General features: G+C 54.2%; 10 protein-coding genes and 1 non-coding gene across 11 annotated transcripts; 7 read left to right on the forward strand and 4 right to left on the reverse strand.

Annotated features, from left to right (window-relative positions):
* Positions 1–420: 420 nt before the first annotated feature.
* On the forward strand, positions 421–1,931 carry BO70DRAFT_350633 (EF-hand domain-containing protein; the record flags this gene model as incomplete). Its single annotated transcript, XM_025541704.1, has 4 exons — positions 421–837; positions 1,131–1,191; positions 1,332–1,627; positions 1,752–1,931. 4 exons carry the CDS (start codon positions 421–423, stop codon positions 1,929–1,931), a joined length of 954 nt encoding a protein of 317 aa, XP_025401783.1.
* A 2,983-nt stretch (positions 1,932–4,914) lies between these two features.
* On the forward strand, positions 4,915–5,799 carry BO70DRAFT_419885 (uncharacterized protein; the record flags this gene model as incomplete). The annotated part of the gene is made up of 2 exons (XM_025547499.1): positions 4,915–5,208; positions 5,246–5,799. 2 exons carry the CDS (start codon positions 4,915–4,917, stop codon positions 5,552–5,554), a joined length of 603 nt encoding a protein of 200 aa, XP_025401784.1. The 3' UTR covers positions 5,555–5,799.
* A 3,806-nt stretch (positions 5,800–9,605) lies between these two features.
* BO70DRAFT_393970 (uncharacterized protein) lies at positions 9,606–11,101 on the forward strand (the record flags this gene model as incomplete). The annotated part of the gene is made up of 2 exons (XM_025546424.1): positions 9,606–9,653; positions 9,698–11,101. 2 exons carry the CDS (start codon positions 9,606–9,608, stop codon positions 11,099–11,101), a joined length of 1,452 nt encoding a protein of 483 aa, XP_025401785.1.
* Positions 11,102–11,672: 571 nt separating this feature from the next.
* BO70DRAFT_t77 lies at positions 11,673–11,754 on the forward strand. Its single transcript has one exon. It is a non-coding gene; the product is annotated as a tRNA-Gly (tRNA).
* Positions 11,755–12,629: 875 nt separating this feature from the next.
* On the forward strand, positions 12,630–14,218 carry BO70DRAFT_427063 (uncharacterized protein; the record flags this gene model as incomplete). Its single annotated transcript, XM_025547855.1, has 3 exons — positions 12,630–13,046; positions 13,192–13,438; positions 13,638–14,218. 3 exons carry the CDS (start codon positions 12,630–12,632, stop codon positions 14,216–14,218), a joined length of 1,245 nt encoding a protein of 414 aa, XP_025401786.1.
* Positions 14,219–14,952: 734 nt separating this feature from the next.
* BO70DRAFT_385469 (zinc-binding alcohol dehydrogenase family protein) lies at positions 14,953–16,278 on the reverse strand (the record flags this gene model as incomplete). The annotated part of the gene is made up of 1 exon (XM_025545740.1): positions 14,953–16,278. Exon 1 carries the CDS (start codon positions 16,123–16,125, stop codon positions 14,953–14,955), a length of 1,173 nt encoding a protein of 390 aa, XP_025401787.1. The 5' UTR covers positions 16,126–16,278.
* Positions 16,279–16,521: 243 nt separating this feature from the next.
* On the forward strand, positions 16,522–18,071 carry BO70DRAFT_385470 (Zn(II)2Cys6 transcription factor domain-containing protein; the record flags this gene model as incomplete). Its single annotated transcript, XM_025545741.1, has 5 exons — positions 16,522–16,621; positions 16,677–16,988; positions 17,142–17,371; positions 17,635–17,962; positions 18,051–18,071. Exons 1-5 carry the CDS (start codon positions 16,529–16,531, stop codon positions 18,069–18,071), a joined length of 984 nt encoding a protein of 327 aa, XP_025401788.1. The 5' UTR covers positions 16,522–16,528.
* Positions 18,072–18,343: 272 nt separating this feature from the next.
* Positions 18,344–21,214, reverse strand: BO70DRAFT_178128 (putative kinesin family protein (KinA)). The gene is made up of 2 exons (XM_025538417.1): positions 18,710–21,214; positions 18,344–18,655 (listed from the first exon to the last, which is right to left on the reverse strand). Exons 1-2 carry the CDS (start codon positions 21,085–21,087, stop codon positions 18,421–18,423), a joined length of 2,613 nt encoding a protein of 870 aa, XP_025401789.1. The 5' UTR covers positions 21,088–21,214; the 3' UTR covers positions 18,344–18,420.
* Positions 21,215–22,004: 790 nt separating this feature from the next.
* ubc2 (E2 ubiquitin-conjugating protein RAD6) lies at positions 22,005–23,226 on the reverse strand. Its single transcript, XM_025545742.1, has 4 exons — positions 22,906–23,226; positions 22,715–22,779; positions 22,445–22,669; positions 22,005–22,388 (listed from the first exon to the last, which is right to left on the reverse strand). The coding sequence occupies exons 1-4, from the start codon at positions 22,945–22,947 to the stop codon at positions 22,265–22,267; spliced, it is 456 nt and encodes a 151-aa protein (XP_025401790.1). The 5' UTR covers positions 22,948–23,226; the 3' UTR covers positions 22,005–22,264.
* Positions 23,227–23,539: 313 nt separating this feature from the next.
* Positions 23,540–25,887, forward strand: BO70DRAFT_369164 (uncharacterized protein; the record flags this gene model as incomplete). Its single annotated transcript, XM_025544667.1, has 5 exons — positions 23,540–23,647; positions 23,698–24,582; positions 24,687–24,873; positions 24,940–25,650; positions 25,700–25,887. 5 exons carry the CDS (start codon positions 23,540–23,542, stop codon positions 25,885–25,887), a joined length of 2,079 nt encoding a protein of 692 aa, XP_025401791.1.
* Positions 25,888–25,913: 26 nt separating this feature from the next.
* BO70DRAFT_377799 (chitobiosyldiphosphodolichol beta-1,4 mannosyltransferase) lies at positions 25,914–27,579 on the reverse strand. Its single transcript, XM_025545222.1, has 3 exons — positions 27,249–27,579; positions 26,959–27,155; positions 25,914–26,907 (listed from the first exon to the last, which is right to left on the reverse strand). Exons 1-3 carry the CDS (start codon positions 27,475–27,477, stop codon positions 25,963–25,965), a joined length of 1,371 nt encoding a protein of 456 aa, XP_025401792.1. The 5' UTR covers positions 27,478–27,579; the 3' UTR covers positions 25,914–25,962.
* Positions 27,580–27,916: the final 337 nt, after the last annotated feature.

Here is a 27,916-nt window from a genome sequence, read left to right on the forward strand (position 1 = left end):
ACACCGCCTGTCGCTCGATATATAGCTCGTAGTTTTGGTCATTGGTTGGTGTTGGTGGATATCCTGTATAGTTTGTGCGTTTTCTTTCTTTCTTTTTTGCTTCTGGGGATGTACATAGAACGGACTGAAAAGTGGCATGGGACGCGCATATGAATATTGAATTAAATGTACGATAGGGCTGTGCGGGCAGTATCAGTATCGGTATCGGTATCCACGTCCTCGTCCTCGCCCACACTCTCCATCTTCTAATCATAATCAAATTAATTAAATCATGCCGTACCGTACGTACATGCGCCATGCAATCTAATAATAAAAACCATAAAATCCATCCGACCGCTCTAGCCCGCGTGGAAAGGAATGGAAGCCCCAGGCACGGGTCGGGGCCGAGTCACGATTGGCCGGCGGGGGTTGCTGGGCGCCATGGATCCCAAACGGCTTACGCCTCAAACCCGCCAAGCCCCCGAGCGCAAGACGTTCTGGGCCCGCTGCTTCACCTGTCTTCTTTTTAGTCTCCCTAGCCTGCATCTTCTTCCTCGCTTGCTTACTTACTTCTCTTCTCTGGTGATTCTGGCACTCGGCTTTGTTCCTGCTGTATCTGCTATCCAGTCAGATACTTTCACCGCTCTCGACCTGCAGCTCCGCTCCGCGCACTGCATCGCATCGCTGCACTGTACGCTCGCACGTACGTCAGTTACCCCGCGCCGCCTGAATCCGCGATCCCTCCCTCGCTCGCTCGCTCGCTTCCCCCGACCGCGTCACTGCCCACCCACTACTACCACCACCATCGATACTTTCGGGTTAAGAAGTGAAGTGAAGTCAATACACAATGGGAAAGTCGTAAGTGGTGTTCCGATCCCTCCGCCGGTGTTCGCCAAGATGCCACCACGGCAGACAGCAGACGGGGCAGCGGCCCTTCGTGATGCACTGATGCACTGCGAGTGCGGTCACGGCTACAGCGGGATGGGACAATGAATAATAGGTGCTGGTGATTGTGATGAAGAACGAAGGATGTGTCTTTTGCGCCGATCGGCGACCCCGCTGTCCTCCGCTGTCCGCTGTCCGTGTGATGGGAAAGTGGCTAATATATTTATTTGGCGGGAGACAGACAATCAAAGCTCTCGCCCTCGCAGCTGGAGGAGTTGCAGAAAGCGACGCATTTCGACAAGAAGGAGTTGCAGCAGTGGTACAAGGGTGCGGTTATCCCCATTTCCCCTCCAATCTCCGCCTCCATCCCCCTCTGTCATTATTATTCCTGTCCGGTCGAGATCGACTCCCAACAATCCCTCCCCCCAAATAACCCAACTAACATCCCACTTCCGGATATTATATAGGCTTCCTAAAAGACTGCCCCTCCGGCACGCTCACAAAAGAAGAATTCCAAAAGATCTACCGCCAATTCTTCCCGTTCGGGGACCCATCGTCCTTCGCGAATTACGTATTTCGAGTCTTTGATTCGGACAATAGCGGCATGATTGACTTCAAGGAGTTCATCTGCGCGCTGTCCGTCACGTCCCGCGGAAAGATGGAGGATAAATTGGACTGGGCGTTTCAGCTGTATGATATTGATGGCGATGGGAAGATTACCTACGATGAGATGCTGGCGATTGTGGAGGCGATTTATAAGATGGTATTTATTATCCCTTTCTTTCTTCTCGAATGGTTGTGGTTTTGTTTGGGGGGGGGATTCACGGAGCAGGATACTCTACCGTTTTCGAATCCTGGCTAACGGTTGCGTTTGTGTTTGTGGATAGGTCGGCTCGATGGTCAAACTCCCCGAAGACGAAGACACCCCCGAGAAGCGCGTGCGCAAGATCTTCCGCATGATGGACAAGGACGAGAACGGCAGTCTGGATATGGAGGAGTTCAAGGAGGGCAGTAAACGCGATGAGACGATCGTGAGCGCCCTGTCGCTGTATGATGGACTGGTATAGATGAGATCTAGATCTGTCTGGTAAGATTTGCCATGGTGATACATAGATGGATGAAATGGGGATGAATGGATGGCTGTGGATGGATTGTTCCAGACTAGTCAAGTCAGGTCTGTGGACTGGTGAATGGCGCTAACCTGCTTTTTTCTTGTTTGGTTTCATGGTTGTTGCTTGTGTTTGTTTGTTGTCTCGCATCCGGATATTGTTGGATCTGACGGATCGGCGATGTATCGGCTAGCGATGAATGTATGTAAGGTTGGTCGGCGTGTTTTCTGTTCTGTGTTTGGTTCTTGTGCGATGTTATGCATGTTATGTTTATTATGTTTGATGTACGGAGGCTCAATCTTTCCTCTTTCTCTCTTCTCTTCTCTTCTATTCTATCATTTGCTTTTTTCCCCTGATATACTCTTTTCTGATGTTGCTGCTACCTTACTCGCTTGTATTTCCTTCCTGTCTGGATTAAGATGTGACTGTTACTGAGACACCATGTATGTACAAAGGGTGATTGACGGGTAAACGGCTGGTATGTGTCTATGTGTTTGCTGAATGCTGCATATGGTAACTGAATGAATGCTGTATATATGACTGGCTTTTTGGTATTCTAGACCTTTCAGATTTTCTGGCAGGGATTTTACCCGGCGCAATCCATTCATTCTCCTTAGGAATGAATCATTCCGGGGAGCTCGGGGAGTAAAGGGACAGGAGGGGGTTTGATACAAAGGTGAGTAGTTTGTGAAGTTGATTCCAGAACCATCAAGATATCCCATCCACCCTATCTTTCAGGTCTGGCCAGCTCTGACAAAGATAAACGTTTGTGGAGTTGGTTCCAGAATCATCATGAGCGGGCACTGACTGCCATCTGTTATGTCTTTGTTTGGGGGGCTTATATATATACCCCGTCCTTCCCCCCAGATCATCTGTTTTGGAATTTCTCTTCTTCTTCATCCCCATCCCCATCCTCCTTCCACCCTCAACCTCATTCTATCTATATTATATCCTCCTTTTACTTCTCCCTCATCTTCTCTCCCTCTTCACTTATATATTCTCTTCATATATAGTATATTGTATACTATACCCCAATCACCACCTCCTCTGGTATTCATCGAGCCGCCAGAACCCTCCATCCGGCATCCATCTCTCCACCACTTTTATCATTTATATACGAACATGAATAGACTTCCGCAGTCGCCTGCCTGCCATACACCTGATGCGGAATTCTCACTCTGGTTGATGAACCAAACCAGACATATTACTCCGGAGTAGGTTGTTAGCCATACTGCGCTCAGAAGCAACGGCATGAAAAATCCAAGTTCACTTAATTTTTTGAGATCATCATACTTCTCTGAGATCATCTGATGCTCCTCTTTTTCTTAATTGCTTGATATTCCTTACTTTGAACACACCCCCCGTTTCTAGAGATTGACTTACCGAAACCCCCCGTCTCTTCACATCATATTGATCAAGCCCCCCCCCCCCCCCCGTCCTCTTCACCAGATTTCTTGAAAAGACCCCACCTCCCTAGGTAGGAGAATCTAATTTTCTAACTTTGGGTAGATTACATCTACTTCTCTGTTACAATGCCCCAGAAAAAGAAAGTCAAGACTGTGCCAGCCACTGCTGCTGAAGGTGCCATAGAGCCAATCGTTTATGCTCTTACTTTCATTCTGTTTTCTGAGAGCTAATGGATTAGAGCCAGGTAACTGAAGAAGAGGAGACGCTGCTGGTTCGATGCATCAAGTCAGCTCTATCATCCCCCGTTATCATTTAAAGTCGCTGTCTCCTACCGTCTCCACAATTCAACCCGCACAGGACTCACTTGGCCTGTTCTGAATCATGAAAACAAGAGGGATGCATCAGCGTCAAAAAACCTACAAGGCAGGCGTTCGTCGAATACTGTTCACACGGTCAATCGACCACTCGCCAACTCAACCAGTGTCAGCCTTGAAAAGCCCATGCGGGGAGTTCTCCTCTTGCCTTACTGGTCTTCCGTTATCAAACACCGAATGAGATGGAACCTGAACGCGATGCTTGTTACTGCTCTCAAGCCCGGAATTCTGTCCCTATTCCCGACCTGGGCGCGCTCTGTTGCGACTTCCCTTTAGTCCACGAGACAGGACATGCTCCTGATACCAATGAGGATGGCTAAAATAGCGAGCTGACAGAGGATGATTCATTCCTCGCTTCGCATCCTCACACCAGGGTTGGTGTTCACGTATACCTGCGCCGAACTGCGTTGAGAAACAGGTATACAGACATCAACCGAACGAGCGATTTCCACTACGGATTCTACGACAGGAGATATATACAGTGCGCTTTACCGGCTGTATCGCTATCTCGTGTACAACTCTCTCCCCTACAACCAGTCCTACTCGACATGAACTATCCCATCACGTCCGTCACTCGACAGTATATACCCCTCCCATCTCCTCAATCCTGACAGCGTTAATCATTCTCCTGGTCTCCGCTGCATTCTCCTGTATCCACGACATGCACAGAGCTTACTTGCCATCGCCGCATCACGACGAGTGAAGCCTCTGTCGATGTCTGCGTGCGGTATCTGGCCGCACCTCCCAGCCTCTTCTGTGTTCGATATACTCGAGGAACGATGATGAATCCTTACAATGTCGGGGTTTATTTATTATATGACACCACACCATGTCCAACTCCGCCATCACACCGGAGTATATCATCTTATATCATGTCCGGTCCACCACCTACAAATTCGAACGATAATGAATCCTTACAATGTGGGGTTCATTTGCTGTACGGAATTATATGCAACTTGTTAACACACCGGAGTATATCATGGGACATCTCGTCTTCTACCAGTCTGCCGTTCAACTCGAGGAGTGGTTTGACCAGAGTATCCTACATACACCCTGTCAACCCGCCGGAGTATACAATGTCGTATCCATCTCTCACCAGCGGAATATCAAGAAGAAAGGCATCATCGTGTCTGGTTCGACGCGACAGAAGCCAATGCAAGATGCAAGGAGATATCGCCGATACGGTGGATATTGATATTTCGGTGTTGGACATGGTTGATCGGTGTTATGGGCCTGTTGATAAGGATGGCCAATCTGCTAAACTTTTGGTGATGCGAATCAGACTGTGCGATATATACAGCACTACAGCGAACCGGATATTATACCACGTTACCTCTCATCAACCATATGCTGAGAAAGGGACGACCGGGTATGATATGACGGGACAGAGTGACCATCAAGATGGAGGGAAACTACCGACGCATTCGCTATCGATATATCGGGTTTTGGACATGGTTGGTGTTAGCCCAGCCTGTTGACTAGGATGGTTAGATGTGTCTGTCTACTTCCACCTCACATCCTATACATCACTACTACCCCGAGTATGAAGACATCGAGAAAGACCGCCCGATTGTCATGATCGACAAGAATGAGCCTTTCCTCAGACAAGTGGATCCGTACATCCATATCCCGATCGACGTCAACGCACGCCCGTATAACCTGGACAACAAGTTCAAAGGAGAGTACCTCGCCAAGCCCTTCATTCGAAAGCACGATCCCATCAAGAAGATGCCTGGAAGCGAAAACAGACGGCCTAGAAAGGGGTCATCATCAGTTTACATCGTCCACCCTACAGACTAGTCAAATGGTGCCAGTGAGAAATTCGATACGCCCACACTGCCACTTTCTTTCCTATCCTTTACGCCCAAGCTACTTCTGGTAATGGACCAGCTCGGAACCTCTTATAAGCTGGAAACCTGCTTCTAAGCCCGCTCTATACACCCCATACCGATCCTTTGAATCACATCCCAGAGTCATCCTCTGACTCTCACTCCGCAACCTCAGGTGCGGTTGGGACGCTCCTTCACCAACAAGCCATGAAGCGGTCTCCTGAGATGATCTCCTCCCAAGTCTCAGGTCCAGAAGACAATCTATCTGATTCACGATTGCCTGAAACCTCGCCTTCTACTGCTCATCTTCCAGGAGGAAATGATGTTCAGTTCTCCGCCTGGAAAACGCCAGTCGCCAGTGCTGTGGCCCACTGAGCTCTTTCTCAAGGTGCTCAGCATCTTTCTATACTGCGATATGCGCCAATACTACCATGGATGAACGGAGTACCATCACCCGCCACTTCAACGACTCGAAGAACAACGTAACTGTCCTGCTCACAGTTTACATTTGCGCAGCCTTTGGACTTCGGCGTCCACAGACTGTGCTCCTGCGGGGTGCTCCTTGCCCAACTATGCCGCGCCAGGAGAACGATATGTCCTAGGGATTGCACCCACGCTTGGAAATGTTAAATACAATGCGTGCCGTTTGCCTGATAGTCGTGTCCGATGAACTGAAGGGCCCCGGGTTCAGAGTCTCGGGTTTCTATACTGTCTTCTCATTACTCCTACTGGCTGGTCCCTGAAATTTAGGTAGCATCTGCGAGTCTACTCCGCGCTCAATATTGGGTGCTCAGAGACTAGACATTTATTGACCGGCGAAAGATATCAAAGACGTTACCAAAGGTATGATGGGGGCTGATTGGGTATCTCCTCATGGCTCGCGACTGCAGGTGGTCTGGGCCTATCAGAGCTCTATTCGCATTTGTGCAGGAAAGAAGACGAACTGGACAGTACACAACAGTGTATATTAACCGCTGGGTCCGATTACCAGATCGACATCAACACGAGAACAGTCATCCGGGCCCGCTGTTACCCGATCACAATTTCCGCCACGAATTGAATATGGCGCTCCTCCTTCGCAGACCCCTACGCGTTGGTATCCACCGCAGAACCTGTCTCTCACCACTGATTGTAGAAATCACGCCATGCTCTTCCACAGCATCACCAGCTGTCCAGCCATCGGTTGTTCCGTTCCCTTCTGCAAGCTCTTCAGGCTGGCGTGGTCGTGGCGAGAGCATATTTGGTGTTTTGCAATCGGCTCTGGCGCTTTCACGACAATGTCTCAGTTCTTCTGTATATGAGATAGAGGCGGAAAGACAAGCCGACAATGACGATGGCGATGATAGCCGGACTGAGAGCCAGGAAACAGCGACACGGTTCAATGCACGGAAGACCTTCCCGTGCGGGATCGGGTGTTCGTTTAGTGTGTTCTTCATGCAAGAGGATCAAGCTCGAGCTATACAAGCCCAAGATCTCTTGTTGATGTGAACTCCGGAGGCTATAGATCTGAGCTTGATTTCTCGTCTGATTTTGTGGCTTGGGATCTATCTGCTGCTTTGGTACTGCGAATACTAATCACCTCGAGACCGGCTGATGTGATGGGATTTGCATCTAGCTCTCGTCCCTCGGTGCTGGAGTAGACTTGGCGGCATGGCTATGAATGGCTATCTGCGTGGGGAATTGTGCCCTACGACGAAGAAATCACCGACGAATGGCCTTGATACCTTGATATACCAACAAATAAGCCAGGGTGAACATGTTGCCCTTCCACGCAATCACCAAGGGTGACTTTGTGTGAATCTCGATTCCTGGCATGAGGGCATGGAACTGATTGATGTCTGGTTGGGGAAGTCGAGAAACACCACATAAACACGCCATGGACACCCGGAAGCCATTTTCGTTCCGTCATTCATGCCCGTGATATTAGCGTTTCGCTGTGATGCTGCCTTTCTATTTTCCAGCGGTCTGATCCGTCGTCTCTCGGATTTAGGATGTGATGATATATGTCTCGGTTCTGAGATCGTCCCGCCAGAACCAACTACCTGGAAATGACCTACCTGAACACACGCCTCCCTGCCCTGTGCCTCTCAGGACAGCCCGCTGCGTGGACCCCGTCACGACAAACTCCTGCCCCTCGTCTCAGGACTATAGCTACATGTTCGATCTCTTGGTTGTACATTCTCTCGATCAAAAGCAAGGTGTCAGATCATGCAAAAGAAAGGTTAACGGTGAAATGTGAACGGTGAACAATAAAAGAGGAAATATGGGAGAAAGGCAGCAGAAATACTACAATCACGGCGGTCCAAGAAGCCAGACTCCCAAGACAGCTCGAGCAGATCGTCATTCTGGCACTGCAATGTCACCACATGCGGCTTGGAACTATCTTTCCAAGTTCGTCTTGTTCGCTGGGATATCATGGGCGGGCGGGATGGATGGATGGATTTCCTCAAATAGCTACCCGTATGGGAAGTATTTCATTGGGTGTATGTGAGAGAATGGTCAATTTCTCATTCTATATTTCTTAGAATATTACTTCTTAACAATACATTTTGTATCTACCACTCCTAGCTTAACCAAAATAAAATCAAATAAACACCCACTCCACCCAATCACTATCCCACCCCATACCTAATCACTTTTACAAACCCCAGCCCCCACTTCAATACTCACCCCCGGCTTATAGTCCAAATTCTCTACCAATGACACCTCTGAATCGAATCCCCAATTCCAAAGAACGATCTAGACCCCGGAGCCACAATACCCCTAGCCCGGAGCCCACTAAGGCATCCAGAACGTCATACAGCTGCGCTGCAACGTTACAAAATCTTGAGCTGGGCTTGTGTCACTCTCGTCCTCGTTCGTCCTCGTCCTTGCCCTTGTTGCCGGCGTCACGGACTCATGCGGCTGGGGTTGCTGAGCTGGGGGTTCTATTGTCTTATCTATATTTGTTTTGGGGGACGTTTGTCGGGGATGATTTGTTGTTGCTGTTGTTTTGTGAGGACGGGGGGGTATATATCCTATGTACAGCCATGGGTTTCTCTCCAGACTGGTGTGTGCCAGGGTGAGTTCCCAGAATATGCTAGTGAAATTATCACACTGATGTACTGCATGGATAGGTATGATATACTATTCTACTTTGCCTTTTTCGTACTTATTATTACTTTAGACCGATCGGCACCCCACAGTAGGCACAGGGCTTAGATGGCCTGGACCGGTCCACCAGCAGGGCTTCTTTCTGCTCGGGCTCTGCCCCCCACGGGCTCTGCTTCCGGGTGGATGCAGTGCCGTGAGCACACGATCAATTCTTGATTCTCTTCATGTCCGATCTACCACTATCACATCTATCTTGGTGCCTGGACACTTTTCAGTTGAGTGGTTGTTCCAACACCTGCTCGAGATGTGGTGGTCAGGTGACCACCTGCGTTTGACTCTTTCCCCCCTCCTCTTCCTCTTCCTCTTCATCTTCATCTTCTTCTTCTCCTCTCATCTTCTGCTGTACCTGTTCATCCCATCACATCTCAACGGCCAAGTCCGTCCGTACAAAAGCCCGAGCCACGGACAGCCCACGGAAAGAAAGCCTTCCAGTCCCACCCTCAGCCATGGTTGCAACGACAGCAGTCACCTCGACCTTCCCCAGCACAGACAAGATCATCACACTGCCTACTCCAACTGAAAATGCAGACTCGATAGACTCAGGCCAACCACGGGCCTGATTATCTAGCCCGATGCTAGCCCATCGACTTGGCCCGACCGGCAGAGATACTCCGATCAGCATCAGGCGTGATGGCTGATCGCCCCCGACGATCCGCGCCGACTGGCCCAATCCACCCGTTAATTAACCAGCCATTGTTGCTCCATCCAGCCCGGACGGATGGTCCACCTCCCATCCTCGCCTGCTTCATCCTTCATCCTTCGTCCCTCGTCCCTCACTTCTCTTCTTTCCTCTCTCTCCTTTCCCATCCTCCGCCCTCGCATACCTGCATCCGCCCATCCATCCATGTCCTCCGGTCTCGCTAGCCAGCATGGTCCGACCCCCCGACTGCCAGGCCTGCGCCCACGCGCATCTCCAGGTGCGTACTGCCGTGTCTTTTACCTCTCCATCTAATTCCCCCAGTGTGAGGGGAAAGTCCCCTGCGCCCGCTGCAAACACCGCAAGCTAGCCTGCGTCGGTCAGCCGCGGACCTTTCGGTTTCGCAACGAAGGGCCCGGCCTGCAGCAGCGCTACCGCCCATCCGTGCCTCTTGTCGTCTCCGCGACCGACTCGCCTCCCCGCGGCCCGCCCGCCCGCGGCCGCGATGTGCAGTTCACTCCACTGCCGCTTCATATGGACGAGTCAATTTCCCCGTCGCTGACCGTCACCACCGTCGCCGCCCAACAGACCCATGTCTTTACGAATTACGTCCTCACCGCGTTCCCCTGCTTCTTCAAATGCACCGAAACCCGCGTCCCCGTCAACTGGGTCGAATACGTCGACCGTCGCCGCGGCGCCATGCACTCCTGCTTCGACTGGGCCATCCGCGCCTGCACCCTGGCCTACACGGGCCAATTCTACAACGTGCCCGAGTTCACTGACATCGCACGCTCCTTCTACGTCCGCTCTCTCCGCGGGCTGGCCAGTCTAATCACCGATGAGACGACCGCCAAAACCGACGAGGCCCTCTCCACGGCCATTGTGCTGGCCGTGTTTGAGAAACACCACTGCACCAGTCCCGACGCCTGGCTGACCCACGCCAGCGGCATCCGCGCGCTGCTAAAACTGCGCGGGCCCCGCGCCCACCTCCACGGCTTCGGGCGGGCCATGTACATCGTCTACCGCCCGATGCTGATCGCCGCGGCCCTGATCGAGGGGGAAGCCTGCTTCCTGGAACAGCCCGAATGGCAATCCCTCAACGAGGCGATCTCGAACGACAACGCCAAACTGCCCGACTCATCCCTCTACACGGACGTCGTGGACCGCGGTCTCCGCGAGATCATCAAAATCCCCGGCTATGTCAGTCGCGCGCGGGATCTCCTCTCCTCCCCGGTCGCCCGACGGGCGAAACTTGAGCCCCCACTACTCCAAAGCGTGCAGGCCACCCGCGCCGCCCTGCGCGGGATCTACACCGAGTTCGGCGTGTCGATATCGATGCTCCGCGCCGGCCAGGCCCAGCCACGCGGGTTCATCGGGCCCCTCCCGCAGTTCTTCTTCGAGGGGTACTCGGCGCACGTCACGCGGGGGGTGCGTTCTGCACTGCTGATCCTGAACTGTCTCGTCATCACCCTCGACCCGCCGCAGCGACCGACCCTGGAGAAGGAATACCGCATTCTGTCGGCGTCGCCGGCTTCCTCGGACGGTAGCTCGTCCCCTCCGTCTGACCGTGGGCCCACCACCCCGCCCAGCTCCCCAGGAAGCCCGCATTTCGTCGTCGAGTCGCTGATCACCCCGGAGTATAAGCAGGGGCCGACGACAGATTGGATGGATCAGCTGACGTCGAGCATGGGGATGGATGGGGTGCGGGTGACGATTGTTGACGATTGATGCCATCGGGTGGTATGCGGCGTTCTGGTGCGTTGATGGGCTTGGCTTGGTTTGGTTTGGTTTGTGATACCCCGAATGTTAGGTTGTTAGGATGGCTGTACATGGTGAAAGGTATATACAGGAATGATATTTGATAGATCTATGAGATGAGTAAATAATTATCTGCTGTGCTGCTGTGCTGGATTTACTTTACACCGCACCGCTTCTTCAGGTGCGACGGATGTCAGCTTGGTAAAATAGTAAGGCATCGGTTGGAGTATCTATTATCCTACTATCCCCAGTGTCTCATCATCCAGGCCATATAAAAGCAGTATACATCGACCCTGCTGGAAGTAAGCAGGATTGAGTAATATTTCCAAAAAGAAAAAAAAAATTTTTAACTTTTCAATTTTCTACATACCTTGTACGGATACTGAAATTGGAAAAGTTGCATCACGAAGAACAAAACAACGACCTTATGTTCTTGATTCTGCCCACCCACTTGATCGAGTCCATTCTGGCGATGAACTTAACTGGGATGACATACATCACAATGCCATATAACATTTAAAATAGTCAAATCTCAACAACAGCACTAGTGGTGTAGCGGTAACATACTTCCCTTCCATATCTTCTGATAGGAAGTGCTCTGGGTTCGACTCCCAGCTAGTGCACTCACATTCTCTTTTTCTTTTTGTTTTTGGTTGGTTTTGTTCCGCTTCCCGCTGTTAGTGTACGGACAATAACAACCCCACCATCAATGGTCTCAAAGCAGATCTGGTTATGTGGTGTTAGGGGATATTCTGCATTGCTTTCGTCATAGACCGCATACCAGAGCTTCGAAATGTTAAAAGTAGTTCCTCCTAGCGGAAAATAAGGAAAAACAATTCATCCTTGCCTGCGTCCTAGGAATGTATCAGACCAAACAGACCACTCGACTAAAAAGGTGTCCAGACACCTAAGTAGGTGTGATACTGAATGATACTAGGTTTGACAGAATGGCCGACTCGGGCTCAAGTAAGCTTACCTGGTGTTATTATTTACCTTGCAAGACCTTGCCGCCACCCCTTCTTTATCCACCACACTCATCCAAACAGTCGACATCAACTTCTTCATTCTTAGACCCCGTTTCCTTTTCAAGCATCCCATCATTCCTGTCCCAGCTTGACCAACTCTACCTATGAACCTCACTGCCTATTAACACCCTAGATCTAACATGCTTCCACCTGATGTAGCTCAACATCATAGCAACGCTTTGGCTCCTCCACCATTACATTCCGTCAGTGAGGACCTGATTAAAAGCCCGGCTTTATTTTTCCTCGCCCCACTTTACTCCATGGGGCCCTTCCTGGTGATAATCTAAAGATAATGAATCTAGATCGTCGCTGACAGTGATGTGCTCCATCCAAGCGAATAATAGGTGGAAGTCGCCCTAGACCAGAGCAGATCATACTGGAATCGTATAGCATCCGTGGCCGGATCTTATCATTGAACTGGTATCAAGTCACAATGGGCAAGCCCTGGTCGCATGCTCTAAAATGTCCCCCGAATGCGTGGGAAGCCAAAGACCACCTATGAAACTTATCTCGGTGCAGCGCCTACTCCCGCGATCTACCTGCAGGCGACCGCACATTGGAAATCAGACACATCTTCGAGCTGTGATAGTATGCTCAAAAGTCGAGAGGAAGCTGTGCTTCTTCAGCTTGGTACTAAAGCTGCGGTTCCATATAACCTGAATGGCAGTAACTTTGGTCGTTGGATAGGTACTAAAGACGAGACAGCCGTGGGTCCGAAATTTCTGGCCATTCTCACTCTGGGATGGTCCTACGTCCTGTCCGCTCAAATGGTGGAGATCCAAGGATCAGGTGCTGCAATGACATATACACAGTCGACAGCAGAAACGGAGCTCAACACAAGCCCTGAGACAGCAACAACCGCCATAGACCTGGGAGAAATTGATGAAGATGTATTTCTTTTGGTGGTATTCGGTTCTAGTGCCTGATCAAGGGTGGAGAGCTGTTGTGAAATCAACCGATGATGCAGGTTTCATTGCACCCTGGTCAGTAAGGCGGATGTGAGGCCGGTCCTTTTCCCTCAAATGAAAGAATAAGGGGTCTAGTCAAACAGACATTGCTGAACCCTTCTCGTCTCGCAAAGCATTTGATGCTCTTGCACAATTTGCTCTCACGCACAATCTTGGCAGCCAGTTTCTAATCGCATTCGCCACTGCCATGACAATACCGACGCATAACTACCACGGATCTACTCTCCAGCTACCGCACATGACACGTACAGGGGCTCAATGCCCGGCTACACCAGCCAGCTCAATCCCCGTCGAATGGACCGATTTGTATGAGAGTATGCCATACTTCATTACGTTAAGTTGCAAACCAGAAGCCATTATCTCTTCTCTTTGTGGCATGTTCTGGGAACCAGATGTACCATGCAACCTTGTCAGCCCGTGGTTGCACCCTATCCTGAAGGAAATCCCACAACAGCGGAATATCTCGGAGAAGGAAGGCTTTTACGCAGAGCTTCATGGATATACCCGGTACAGGCCCCTATCTTGACGGGAAGCAAAATGACCAGATCTGGAGAGCTGACATCTGGCGACTCCTTCATCCGCCCACTGCTGAGGAAGATGACATGTCTTACAATTACCGGCCCCGTACTCCTTGGGTTCCATGTGGCAAGATGCCCAAGGAAAACTGTTCTCTCCGTGTGGCGTCACACCTGAACTGCCCACGGCATCACCTTCAATACCATCATTTGACCTGGCAGTTGGAGGACGACATAATCATTGACGATCCAGGCTTGCCAAGGCCAACAGCCCCAGCACTTACTACGTTAGACACCGATCGCCTCCAGATAGGAGACCTACATCAGGCTCCTCAAATAGAAGTCGACCAGGACGCTTCTTGGAGTGCTTCATCGGATCTATTTCGGTGGTTCGTCACCAATGGAGAGGGATTTCCTCCAGAGAAAATCTACAAAGACGAATGGCTACAGGGTCTTGAGGATGACGACGACGACGACGATGATATCGAGGATGAGAAGGAAGATGATGAAACAGACCCAAAAAGACCACGACAAGAAGGCCAACTTGGTTTGGATAACTGGCTAGATACGATTGAATGAATGAATCCCGAACCTTGCTCTAGCCCTTCAATCCTGAACACACAATTGCTTAGGAAGTCTTATATATATCCTTCCAACAGGCATTGCCCTTTCAGATCTAACAAGCCACGACAAATTTGCACCCGTGCACTCGTCTAGGATGATGCGGCCTGCGACGAAGTCCAAAAGTCCGGTCTTCCCCCCCAGGATGGTCGGGGCAAGCCTTGCAGATCCTGTAGAATAGGCCGTCACAGTTAGCATGCATGGCCTGACATCTTTTCCAAAATCTCCCTGCAGTTCGGTGCCGCACATTGCTCGTAGGAGTGTGCGTCGTTGAAATGCCCACAACCTGGACATGCACCCTTTCTGCCTGAGCTGGTGGTCATATTCAACTAAGTATCGATGTCAGCACATAATTCCGCACGATTTACCACTACATCGCACAATAGCAGTGGGGCATGGCAGTGGTTAGGGCATCCATCCTGGGATAGTGGGTGAATGTGTGAGCATACCTGCAGAGACACAGTATAATCAAGACAGATTTCTCTAACAGCCCCTGGCAATGCAAAAGAACCCTCGATGAGAAGAAATGTAGGAAGATCAAATGCCACTGTGGTATGCTCCTGATGGATAATGTAAATAACGAAACTGACAAATGGACTTGGCTATTCCACGCTATGAAAAGAACTTCTTGATGTCCCCTATATGCAGTGTTGGAGCCCCCATCTCTCTTTTTAACAATCTCATCCATTCACCTACTCCGCCACCTCCACCACCAACTTGACACAGCTCACCCCCCGCTGCAACAGATCCAACCCCTCATTAAGCGCCGCCAACCCTCTCCCCACGACCCTCACCCCCGGACTCGGCCTGATCGCCCCACTGCCCAAGCCCCCCCTCATCGCCGTCCCCAACCAATACCGAAACTGCGCCTTCCTCTCCCCCTCCTCCATCGACGGCATCAAAAAGATCACCTCCACCCCCTCCACCTCTTTCACATCAACCGGAATCCTCGGCGCGGACGCAATCTTCCCCATCCCCATCCCCTCCCCCTCCCCAACAAAAGCCCGCACCACACCCTGACACCCCCCCACCTCCCCCGTCGCGAGAAAGCAACACCTAACCACCAACTCATCCTCCCTCGCCGCATTCACAATACTCTCCACAACACCCGGCGCATTATAATCAAACACGCGATCCGCGCCCAGCTCAGCCACATACATCTGGTTCGCCGCACCAGCGGTAGCGTACACCGCAGCAAAAGACGAGGCGGGGTCTTCGCGTAAGAGTCGCGCGGTTTGCACGCCCATGCTGCCGACACTGGAGGAGGCGCCCCAGATGAGGAGCGCTTCGCGTTTATGGCTCGGTTTTTCGCTACCACTACTGGGATAGGCGGGGTCGGGGGCTGATCCCACCCGCGGAATGCCCATAATATCCCACGCGTTCAGGGCTACCGCTCCCGCGACGGGGAGGGTGGCTGCCTCGTTCCAGGAGATATGGTTGGGAACGGGCATCGCGTGCTGCCACGGGACCAGGCAGCGCTCCTGGAAGGCGCCGTAGTCCGGGGAGCAGGATTTCCAGACGAAGGCGGAGTAAGCGGCGATGCGGGTGCCGGGGGGGAAATATGGGGATGGGTTTTTATCGGGAGTTGCGGTAAGGGTGGTGATAGCAATTGGACCGATGGGGACGTTCTCGCCGACCTCGAGGACGACGCCCGAGATATCGAATCCAACGACCGTGGGGTACTGTGTGTCCGGGATGAAGAGGCCCTCGTCACGCATGATGGTGTCTGCCGGGTTGAGGGCGACGGATTTGACGGCGATGAGGAGCTCGTCTGGTCCGGGCTTGGGCGTGATGCGGGTTTGCAGCGTGAAAGGGGCGCCTTTTGCGGGGGTAATGGCGGCGAGATGATGCGTGGGTGTGGTCATTGTTGATGGTTGGGAGTGTGTGGATATATATAAAAGCTTTTGAGGGGGGTTTGGTGGGTTGCCTTGGGTATTTGAGTATTCACGGTAAAAGAATGAGGATGTGAATGGGATGCAGGAGATTGACGAAGAACCCCCTTTTTATAACCAATCGTCCTGACAAGTTGATTATTATTTTTTCCTGCAGTGACGCATTCCCTACTAGATATCCATCTATAGATGCGGACGGCACAAGGCATACCTCAGCCAATCAGAACCCCCTGCATCCGAAGCCCAGCTAGCGTGGAAGGTGGAGACCCGGCAGACGGTTAGCGTCTGTGCCTATCTGTTTAGCGTTATTGGGGGTCGACTGACCTCCCATCATCGAACCGGCTATCTAAACCTCTCACCTGAAGGCACGAAAAGCATGCCATCCACTCATCCAGAAAAGATACGGGAAGGTAAAGCGCCGCGAAGATCGCGATACGGCTGCCGGAATTGCAAGCTCCGCAAACTGAAGGTGAGCCCTCGCCTCGAATGATCCGGTCCTAGGTTGACCTAACCCTACCTGCCAGTGCGACGAAGCCAAACCGCAGTGCAAGAGATGTTGTTCCTTCGGGCTCCTATGCAACTTCGTCTCGAACGTCCCGGATCTGCAGCCCGTCGCTGCAGACACAGGGCGAAAATGGGTGGACCGGGGAAGAGGAAACGTCGCGCTTCAGCCGGCTCTCACCCATGCGGTTTGGACGTCCGACGCATCGACGTGTTATCACTTGGACGCAAGGTCTCAGGATCTAGTATATCGATATCTGGGATGCAGTCTGATTACACCGGCCGATCCGGGTATGAGGGAGGTTAATCGTGGGCTGCTGGGGTTGGCGTTTGATGTAAGTCTTTCATATTTGCTTTATATCCATTCTCTGCCATCGGAAATAAATGGCTTTATATTTATCAACGCAGCCCTATACGCCAGAATACACACCTAATTACCACCCACACCAACACCCACACCCTCTCCGCTAACAACCAACACCCCACAGCACCCCTACCTAATGCACGCCTCTCTAGCAATAGCCCTCACCTACGACCGCCACCTCAACGGCCCCCTGACCCACCACCACAAAATAGAAGAATACTACCACCGCTCCCAAAGCACCATCCTCCTAAACAACCAGCTCCAGCTCCAGCTGCAGTCCCCTCTCCCGCTTTCATCCAAAACCAAAGACGCAATCTGGGGCACAGCCGCCGCCCAAACAATCCTCACCTTCTCGTCTCCAGACGCCTGCACCCCCGAACAATCATGGCCTCTCAAGCCCTCCCCACTCCCCCCCCCCTCCTCCTCCTCCTCCTTCTCCTTCTCCTCCACTTCCCCCTCCCCCACCCCCACCCCCGAATTCAACTGGATCCACATAACCGCCGGCAAAACCACCCTCTGGCACCCCCTCAACCCGCTCCGCCCAGACAGCATCTTCCACCCGCTATCACCCACCTACGGGCAAATGAACACCCCACCCCCCTCCCACGGCATCCAAGATATCCCCCGCCCCTGACAGCACTATGCGCCCTCACGCCCTCCTCAACCGCAGAGTCCAGTCCGTATTTTCTCCCCGCGCACGCGCTAGCCCAGATCCTGCGTCCGGATAATCAGGTCACGGTGGTCCACGTGCAGTTGTTCATGGGGAGTATACATAACCAGAAATTGATGGATTTGCTGCGCGGGAAGGATCGGGTGGCGCTGGCGTTGCTGTATTTGTGGTATCGGAGGGTGGGGAGGTGCGTTTGGTGGGTTGGCATGAGGGCAAGGGTGGAGGGGAGGGCGATTGGCGAGTTTTTGATGAGGCGGGAGGATGGGGATGGGGTGGTGGGGGCATTGTTGTCCTTGCTGGGGGGGGGGATTGGTACTAGGGCATGTATGTAGGCTGAAATAGTAGGATAGCCATTACCCGCAGCAACTGCTGTTGCCCGACTAAGGTCAACGGGATAGAACCAAGTTGAAGAAAGATGCAGCGTTTCTAGATAAACCCCCCCCAGGCAACATCAAATCTGTAGATACCAGAAAATACAATTTAAGAAAAAAAAAAAAAAAAAAGAATCTGCGCTACACTCATGCCATCATCTACCGCCAGCACGGCCGTGACTTCTATCATGTACAAGGGTATCGGTGAGAACCTCAACCAGGGGCCTCTCGTAACATAAGGCTGAGAACAGGACTCCATCGAAAGTAAAGTGCCCGATCTGCAAGAAACAACATTCCCCCTTATCCAAGATCAAATATTTTCGGAGAAGGGATAAAAGAGACAGCAAAAGAGAAATCGTGGATCATCGTCGATCAAAGAACCAGCTGGTGCGCTTGCCGGACTCCTGCGACTGGACGCCGGCGACGGGCGCCGCCGCGGGGCCGTCGTTGCCGCCGCCGCCGCCTCGCAGCGGCTTTGCAATTCGCGAGCCGCCAAAACTGAAATTGCCGCTGCCATCCATACTTGGAAGACCGCGCGTCGAGCCCTGTTTGGCGGCTTCCAGGCGCTCTTTGACCGCCGTGAGTTGTGCTTCGAAGCTGTGGCTGTTAGCTACTGCCATCCATTTTCTCAGACGCGGGGGGAAGACCTACCGGTGATTCGCCTGGGTCAGCTTCTCCTGGCTCTCCTGGAGCAGGCTCTCCAAGCTGGCAATGCGCTCGTTGCGCGCGATCAGCTTCCGCTCCGCAATGGCCACCTCCTTCTTCAGGCTGCTGTTCTGCTCCACCAGCTGCCGCTGCACGTGCGTCAGCTGCTCCAGGTTGCGCTCCAGGAATGCCATCTTCTTCTGCTGTGCGCGATTGTTCGACGACCGCAGCACGTTGTTGTACTGCTCGCGCGCGTCGTCAAGCGAGATCTCCAACTCCACCACCCGCTCGCAGCGGTTCTGCAGATCGCGCATCAGCGACTTCTTCATCGCGTCGAAGTCGGCGATCTGCTGTTGCAGGTTCTTGCCCGCCGCCCCGTTGGTCGACACGCGCGTCTGCGAGTCCGTCAGTGTCTGCCGCATCTTGCCTAGCTCCTCGTCCTTCCGCGCGATCTCGCTGCGCAGCTCCGCCACCGCCTCCATCTCCGCCTCCTTGCGCGTCACGTACAACTTCTCCAGTCGCTCCCGGATCTCCTCCGCGTCGCCTTCGCCCAGGTTCCGCTCCAGGAGGTTCTCATAGTCCCGCTTGAGAGTTGCCAGCTTCTCCTCCAGCTCCACGCGACGGCTGTCCTGCAGCTCGCTCAGCTCGCCCCGGTCGTTCATCGTCAGCTCCGCCTGCCGGATGAACCCCTGCGTCTCCATCAGGCTCGTCCGCAGCTCCACCAGATCGTCGGGCGCGATCGTCTCGCCGGCCTCGCTGACCTTGTGCAGCGAATCCACCCGCTGAATCAGGTCCTGCAGCTTGCGCTCGTTGTCGGAGAACACGTCCCCGCCCAGGTCGAAGCCGGCCATCATCTTTGCCATCTTCTCCGCCTTCTTCTTCTCCTTCTCGTCCAGGGCGGCGCTGGTCTCCTTGGCCTTCATCCGCACGTCCAGAAGCTGCTGCTTGACGTCGTCCAACTCAGTCGTCAGCTCGGAGTTGGCTTCGCGGAGGCTGTCCATGGTGATGCCGGCCTCTTTGCTCTCGTAGGAGACCTTCTCCAGGTTCATGCGCAGCTCGTTAACTTCGGTCATCAGCTTATCGTTGTCCTTGCCCGACCGTGCGGAGTTCTCCTTCATGTTCTTCAGCTCCTCCCGGGCCTCCCGGAGACCCCGTTCGATGCTCGCGATGTGCGACTCCTTCTCCGCGATCTGGTCCTGCAGTTCATTCTCGCGGCGTAGGAACTCCTCCCGCTCGTCCTTTTCGAGAACCAGACTCGGCGTGCTGGAGCGGTCGCCCAGCCGGGAGTCCGGACGCGGAGTCTCGGAGCGCGCGGTTTCCTGCAAGCGCGAAGGCGTACCGGGGCGGGGGGCGCGGGCTTCCGCCTTGGTCGCGCTGACGGCGTCGCCGCGGGCGGGGGTCCACCGGTCCTTGGGAACCGCCTCACCGCTTCGCCATACCTGCACTTCGGTTTCCAGATTCGAGATGTAGGACTCAAAGTTGGTCACCTGGCTCTGGGCCTTGCGGAGCAGCTGCTTCAGCTCCGACGGACTCAGCTCGGCGTTGACCTTCGCCTTGTTCTTGATCGCCTTGGCCCGCACACCGAACCGCAGAGTGGAGATGGTTTCCGCGTCGTTGTAGCTACTGGGGGAGCAGTTGATGATGAGCGTCGTCCTCGAGTTACCTCCCAGACTCTCCTGCAGAATTCGGGTGAGCTTGGAGTCACGGTACGGGATGTGCGTGGATTTGCCGTCCGTCAGCGCGTTGATGACCATGCCCAGCGCACTCAAACTCTTGTTGATCTTCTTGGCCTCCTCCAGGGTCTGACCGCTGGCGCCCGTCTTGCCAACTTTCTCACTACCCGCCAGATCGACCAGGAACAGCTGACCACTCTTGGCGGATCCGGTTTCAAGGTTCTTCTGTGTGACGGTGATGACGAAGATGGAGTGGGATCGGGAGGATTCCTGGTTCATGTTGGTGGCCGAGACCGCTCTGGCCGCACCACCCCGCCGCATGACCTCGTACACCTCCTGCACGCTCGAGACGTAGACCTCCAGCAGGCCCTTGACGTAGACACCGCGCGACTTTTCCTCGTGTACGGGTAGATTGTCGTTCTGCGGCACCAACAGATCGCGAATCCGCTCCATGTAGATTTCCATGTAACTCACTCGCACAGTGTACTCCATGTTGCTCGGGCTGGTGAGGATACTGGCGAAGATCTGCTCGACAATACGGGGAATGATACCCTTGCCGATGTCGTCGTCGATATCGGAACCCATCATGGTGTAAGACTTTCCCGCACCGGTCTGACCGTACGCGAAGACCGTGCCGTTGTACCCATTCAGGATGTCGTCGACGGTGGGCCGGATCGAGAAGTTGAAGATGTCCTGCTGCTTGGAGTCCATGGGGAACACCTGATCGAAGGTGAATGCCCCCCCCGAGCCATCTCTGGCCTGGTTGGGTTAGCGGGCGCCCGGTGCGACGGCGATTCTCCTCTCACTTACGTTGATGTAGCAGGACTGCTCATTTTCGAACTCGACAATCGGCTCTCCGCCCGATGACAACTCAATCTTGTTTTGCGGTCGGAATCTCGCAAGCACTGCACCAATGTCAGTCAGACCAGGCCTTCGAATACACGAGCCGGGAGGGGCGCACCCTTAATGGTGTTGTTCGCGGCGCTGGGGCCAGATGACCTGTCCAACAACAATCAGTCCGACCGCCGTGAAGCGGTGAAGCACAGAACTCACGCCATGATCACTCTGACCCGAACAGACGGGTATGAAGATGGGGAAGGACAGAGAAACCCCGAGGGAGGGGAGAAAGTGAGGGAGGTCGTGCAGACCGGAGAGAATGGCTGGGGTCGGTCGGTCGGAGGAGGAGGAGGTGGTGGTGCAGTGGTGTTGGTGGGCGGTGGGAGATGTTTGGGTCAGGGGTCCACGTGCACTAGGCCGACACAACACAACGTGGGGAGGAGGGACACCGCGATCGGCACGCCCGAGACGAAGCAGCAGTCGGGCGTGAGAGGTCTTGGTAGAGGCCGCAGACGCAGAGGCAGCAACTGGGGGGAGGGGGAGTGGTTGTGACGGTTGTGACGTGGACGCGAGAGAGGGTGGTGGCTAAGTAAGGTAGGTGGGGGGAGAGAGGCATGCAGCATTGTTTTGGCGGTCGTGCCGTCGCCGAAGCATTTCGTTCTCCGTTGCTGTTAGGCCGCCTTGGCGCGGACGGCCGCCCGTGCCTACAGAAGAGCCTACACAGAACGCGATTTAATCCAGACACAACAGACTTTCTTAATTTTAAAGTTTTATGTGACACCTTGATGGAAGCACATTTAATGCATTATGCAAACCAGACTGAAATGATGCAGCTATCAACAAGACCGAAGGAAATATCATAAGTATGTACCAGGCGCCCAAACCCCACGCTGTGCACGTCATCAAATGTGAGAATCCATCAGCCCAAGATAGTCCCCCACAACGCATGAACGACCGCAACTGCCGTAGCTCCCGATGCATGACAGCCGGCGTCTGCGGTCGCCATGTGCCCAAGCCAAAACCATAACAATAGCCCGAGCCGGGACATGGTCTAGTCGTCCCAGCTCTTTTCCACCGTCTCCCGCACTCGCTTGATGTACTCCTTCCGGTTGTCTTTGTAGAGGTTTGAGGCTTCCACGTTCGCGGGGGACGAGGTGTTGGGGTCGTTGAGGAGACTGTGAAACCGATCAGCACGTTCTCTTCCGCACGGAATTGCCACGGAGTTTCATACCTCTGGATACTGGTCAGGATCGCTGCCACGTCATAGGTTGGGCTCCAACGGTTCTGCAGAATATCCAGGCAGAGCTCGCCTGTGCCGTAGACATTGGGGTGGAACATCTGGCTGATGAATTTCACGCCGGGGGGCTTGTTGGGGTACTGCTCTTCGAAGTGCATGACCAGGCGGAAGGTGCCGTCTTCGAACGGAGTGTCCGCGGGGCCGATGATCACGGCGTTCCTACAGGTGTCAGATCATGACAGTAGACTATGGCGAACTGCTTACCAGGTCATGACATTATCTGCCACAGGAGATGCCGAGACTCCAGCGGGAGGATCGGTTTGCATACGCTGGACGAGTTAGCCTAGCTCGCTACCTTCTCCGACAAAACCTGGACCGTAGTCCAGGGATTCTCGAAGGACGAGTGCAAAGCGCTAAACAGACGCAACGACAAGAGGCTGGTGTGATGGACCTACCTTGAAGTCGCGCATGAGACGGCGGCGGGCAGAGGTCGACATTGCGGCGGGGTTCTGGAGTCGGGAGCTATCGATAGCAGAGAAGGACCGGGTCTGGAGGTTCGCAGGATTAAGTAGATGGGGATTAGTCAGGCAGCGATGAGACGGAATCCCACGAAGGTGGCAGGACGAGAGGGTGAAGAGTTGAGGAGGAGGAGAAGGTGACGAGAGAGTGAGAGTGGAGGTGTGACCGGGTGGTGAGGAGCAGAGACGAGACGATAGCAGCGCGGGCGAACGCTGATTGAGCACAGTAGCAGCAAAGACGGTCGGTGTTGGGCCGTGCGGGTAAAGAGAGTGAGTGACTTGCTGATGACTCGGACTGCCGCGGTCGCTGCGGTCGCTCGCTCGCCCGCCGTTGGGCCTGCAGATGCCCGCTAGCCACACCCGGTATGGCGCTGCGCCACGCGCTGATGTAATTAAGCACGTGACAGTCCTGCACGCCGGGCCAACGTGCGCTAGCCCGAAGGAGTAACCCCGGATAGAGCTCTCGCGATGCAGCCCAGCTCCTTCGGTGGATCTACAACAGCAAAGCACCTTGGGGCGTAGCCTTCCAGGCGATATTGATATGGGACACCGGTAAACGCATCGAATCACCATGTTGGGTCCCCTGGAACTACCCGTCTTCCCGTCTTGCTATGACTGTCTCGCATGGTCCGCAGACGGGGAGCTGGCCATCGCGGCCGGAGAATACATCCAGATTCTGGTGAGTATCGCATCGCGGACTCTCTACGCAACTCATCCTGACCCAAACAGACGCCCAAGAACCCCGCGGAGCACGACTCCACCCAAGCCATCAACAACTGGCAATCGACGCGCTTCCGCGTAAACGTGTTCACGAACAACGAGTGGCCGACCATCTTCCCGCAGAACCGCGACAACTTCTCGCTAGGAGCGGAGCAGTCCCTCAGCACGGTCGTCGCACTGGCCTGGTCTCCTCCCGGCCTGGCCAAGTACAGACGCTGCGTGTTGGCGGTCCTGACCTCTAACCTCCTGCTTTCGCTGTACGAGCCCGTGGGGGCCCAGGGGAAATGGACCCGGGTCACCATCGTCAACACCATTCTGAAAGAGCACTTCCAATCCGTCGTGAAAGAGGAAGCTCTCGGTCTAAGGAAGTCTAATATTCGATCTTTTGCATGGTCTCCGCCGCTCAAGGTACCAGTCACAGATATCGGTCCTCACGCCATCGCGCCGGTGGAAAGTCGCTGGGGGTTCCATCTTCTGTCCATTGCAAACGACGACAACGATGTCATTTTCCTCCGCACGCAGAGCGCCCCGACAGAGCCTTTATCGTACACGGCGGAGGTTTTGTCCGTGACGCCTATCCATGACGACTCCATTTACCCGCAGATCGACCCCTCGTCCATCTTCGCGACGGTCCTGAAATCCAAGACCAAGATCCTGTCAATCGCCTGGGGGCCGTGGCTTCTTCCGTCCACCAAAAAGCAAAAGTCCGTCACGGGCAATCTGGCGGTCGTCTACGGCACAAAACTCAAGGTTATGCAGCTGGATGTAGACCTGGCCTTGCTCAGCCAAGGGTCGGATGCCGGATCAATAGCCAGCTCCAGAGAAAACACCGCTATATGTCACCCCGATATGGATGGGTACCAGATCACGGGACCGTTGAAGTGGTTTCACAAGGTAGGCTTTCACTTACGCTCCACCGGGTCACCCAGCCATCACAAAAGCCACCATGGAAGCCTTTCACGACAGACTACCCAAGACTAACTTTCTACCCAACCCAGGACCACTCGAAAACCATATTCCTATCCGCCGGCTCCCTCACCGGCCTCCTATCAATAAACCTCCCCATCGACTCCTACCGCGGCAAAAAGTCAGGTTCCCGCCAGATCCAGCTCCAACAACTACCCTTTCACGAGACCCCCGCACACGAAGACGACGACGCACCTCGACACCTAGAACCCATCACCGGTAACCATCCCAAACCCCTTCCCTCCTTCCTCCCCTTCTCCCTCCCTCTTCCACTGACGTAGAAAGCAATGACCATCACAATGGACGAATCCCAAAACCCCGTCCTCCACCTCGGCACAGCGGGCGGCTACACAGCATCCAAGCCCCTCGACCCGGGCTCCGAAGAACAACTCTCCGAAGTTCCCTGGAACAAACACCTCGACGACATCCGCGAGAAATACGACTTCGACCGGGACCTTGGCGGGCTGGCCGTGGCTCGCGTCTGGGGAATGGCAACCTACAGGGAAATGTCAGCGGTGGGGATTACCGTGCACCCGGGCGACATGGTCGAGTACCGTACCGCCGCGGAGGAGCGACTAACAATCATTGTCTCCGGACCGAACGAGTCCCAACCCGATGTATCGCCCACCACCTCGCAGGATAAACGCGAAGCAGCCCTGTCATACATCCTACACTCTGACGACGAAGAGCAAGATCGTCCGCCTTTGTCTCATAGAATCCTCTACGCTGCTGCGTGCGCCACGATCATCGATTCGGATAACGAGGATCTACAAGCCCAGGCGCATAAAGTCCTGGTTCGGCTGGCGACAGTCACTGGCGCGGATCTGAGCGAGGAGCTGTCGAAGTGCGCTGGGCCTAGAGGTGCCATTGCATCGAAATCGGGGGACATGCTTCAGGGCCCGGGGATGGGGATGTTTGAGCGGTGTGATATCTGCGATGCGGGGGTTGGGTGGTACTCCAGCGAGGAGGCGCAGTGTGCGTCGGGACACGTCTTTGGTGAGTGGTCTATGTCGAGGGACGGTAGGGTGTTGCTAACGGTTTCCAGTCCGGTGCAGTTTGACGGCGTTGGCGATTCAGGATCCCGGGTTGTCGAAGCTCTGCGCGTCCTGTGGGCGGGAGTATTTGAATGAGGACGAGATTGATTCAGCCGATACGGATCTACAGAGTAGTTGTCGGATGCTGTTTGATGCGTTCGATACGTGCGTCTACTGTGATGGGAAGTTCAGATGCTAATGCTAATCTGACCTTTTTTGGGTTGGATGGAATATGTTCTTGTTTTAACGCTTGGTATCTTACACGGCATCTGGTCTATATCAGCCCGAGCAACTTGCCCGCAACAGGGTCCCACTCGCCGTCCCACCGACGAGAACTCTCCTCGCGCGCACCAGCACGGAGGGTCTCGAGTTTCGAGGAATCCCCGAAAAGCTCGACAAGCTGGTCGACCAGCTCCTCGGCGCTTCCGAAGCCCCGCCCGTTGCGACCTTCCGTGACCAGCTCCGGCCACGCCGGGAACCGGTTCCAGCCGACGACCGGCAGGCCCGCGCCGAACATATCGACGACTTTCATTGGCAGATCAACGCCGCTGCTACTGGTGTGCAGACTGACGCCCAGAGCCGCGGATGCCAGCAGCCGCGCATAGTCTTGCATCGTCAGCCAGGCAGTTCGGATGGTCGCTTTTCTGAGCTTTCCGGCTTTTTCGAGCTCGGCGATCTGGTTCAGATACATCTCCTTCTGGGGGCCTTTGCCGGTGATGATAGCCAGAACGGGAGGAAGGTCAGGGTTCATGGTCTCCGCGAGGTTGGAGTAGCGGACGAGTGCGTCGATGAGCAGCGAGAAGTCCTCGTCGGCGGTCCACGAGGTCGAACTGACCAGGACGCGGAGGTCGTTGGATTGGATGAGCGGGCGAACGGATTCCGTCTCCGGCAGCAAGAGGAGGAACTCCCGGCGCACGTCATCGTCGAGAATAGGCTGGAAATGGTCTGCGGGGCGGTCGTGTAGCGGGAGGATGGGGGCGCGCAGGCCGAATTCCTCCTTCAGCACTGTGGCCATGGCATTGGTCACACATAGGTGTGCCGTGGCGTACTGCCCAAACTTCTTCTCGTACCACTTGGACAATCTAACCAGGGGATGGGCGTCTCCGAGCTTGAGGGCCAGGATGGTGTATCCGAAGTTGTGCCAGTCGATGAGCAGGTTCGTGTGGCGGAGGAAGCAGACGAGGGACGCGATGGCCAACGTGGGTATGGAGGGGGGGTTCTAACATCGTCAACAATCCGTCCGGTGGGCAATCAATCGCAGCGAACGAACCTGGACGATCACCCATTTCACAGCTTTTGTCCGATACGCCAGCGTCCACCACAAACAGCCAATCTGGAACAGCACCTTCAGCGGCCCGAACAGGAGGAACAGGATCTTGTTGCTGGTCTGCAGGCAGGCCGGGTGCGGGGGCAGAGGCACGATGGATATGCGCGGATGGGAGGCGATCTCGGGATGTACTTCGGATTCTATAGGGCACGGCTAGTTAGCATATCGAATTATATTATACTCGGACGTCAAAACATAGTCGCATGTCCATGGGGGAGCTGTTGCTTGCGCACCATGATACCCGATAATCTCCACCTGTCCGCCGTGTTTCGCGACGCTAAGCGCATGATACTGCATGCGCGGACTGCGCCCGATATCACCTAGCACGAGAATCTGGGCGGTTGTTTTGGGGGCATTAGGGTCGGAGGAACGCTTCGATGCGTATTGGGAGGGGAGAAGGAAGATGAGTAGCGTGAAGGCGGTGGAGATGCAGAAGGCGACGGTGATGAGTGAGTCGAGCATGGTGTAGACGGTAGGAGGTCGGGGATTGGTAGTTAGGGATTAGGGAGTCAGATTCCGCAGCATCATGGGTATTGGCAGGTCACCATGGCAGGACAATGGCTGTCGGGGTCGAGATTCCACCTTTCGCGAATCGCGATGCCAGGTGGCTGTCTGTCTGTCCGACTCTCCGCCCGTCACGGAGAAGCCGGGCCGATCACCCCACCGGATGGCGCGTCCGAAGCTCAAGCGCGCGGCTGAGTGGTCTGCAGGGTTGGGTCATGCAGAGCTGATGGTGAGCCAGGGACGCGGAGTTCAGGGATTGTCTATATCTAGCTGTAGATAAAATATGAACACTGAAATGGGTACTACAATGGGGGAAAGAAGGAATATAGGAGTGCATAAGAGTTGCATACAGTCGATTGAGGACCCGCGGGCCATCACGTGCCGTCTTCATCAGCGT

Source organism: Aspergillus heteromorphus, assembly GCF_003184545.1.
Source record: "Aspergillus heteromorphus CBS 117.55 chromosome Unknown BO70scaffold_5, whole genome shotgun sequence".
NCBI lineage: Eukaryota > Fungi > Ascomycota > Eurotiomycetes > Eurotiales > Aspergillaceae > Aspergillus > Aspergillus heteromorphus.

Excerpts from the sequence above, each read along its gene's own strand:
- BO70DRAFT_178128 (XM_025538417.1), bottom strand. The coding sequence starts at position 21,087 with ATGGACTCCAAGCAGCAGGACATCTTCAACTTCTCGATCCGGCCCACC. Across the intron at positions 18,656-18,709 it reads CTGACCCAGGCGAATCACCG|CTTCGAAGCACAACTCACGG; the intron begins GTAGGTCTTCCC and ends TAACAGCCACAG.
- BO70DRAFT_377799 (XM_025545222.1), bottom strand. The coding sequence starts at position 27,477 with ATGCTCGACTCACTCATCACCGTCGCCTTCTGCATCTCCACCGCCTTC. Across the intron at positions 27,156-27,248 it reads GGAGATTATCGGGTATCATG|AATCCGAAGTACATCCCGAG; the intron begins GTGCGCAAGCAA and ends CGTGCCCTATAG. Across the intron at positions 26,908-26,958 it reads TGAAATGGGTGATCGTCCAG|AACCCCCCCTCCATACCCAC; the intron begins GTTCGTTCGCTG and ends TGACGATGTTAG.
- ubc2 (XM_025545742.1), bottom strand. The coding sequence starts at position 22,947 with ATGTCGACCTCTGCCCGCCGCCGTCTCATGCGCGACTTCAAG. Across the intron at positions 22,670-22,714 it reads GCAGATAATGTCATGACCTG|GAACGCCGTGATCATCGGCC; the intron begins GTAAGCAGTTCG and ends TGACACCTGTAG. Across the intron at positions 22,389-22,444 it reads ATCCTGACCAGTATCCAGAG|TCTCCTCAACGACCCCAACA; the intron begins GTATGAAACTCC and ends TCGGTTTCACAG.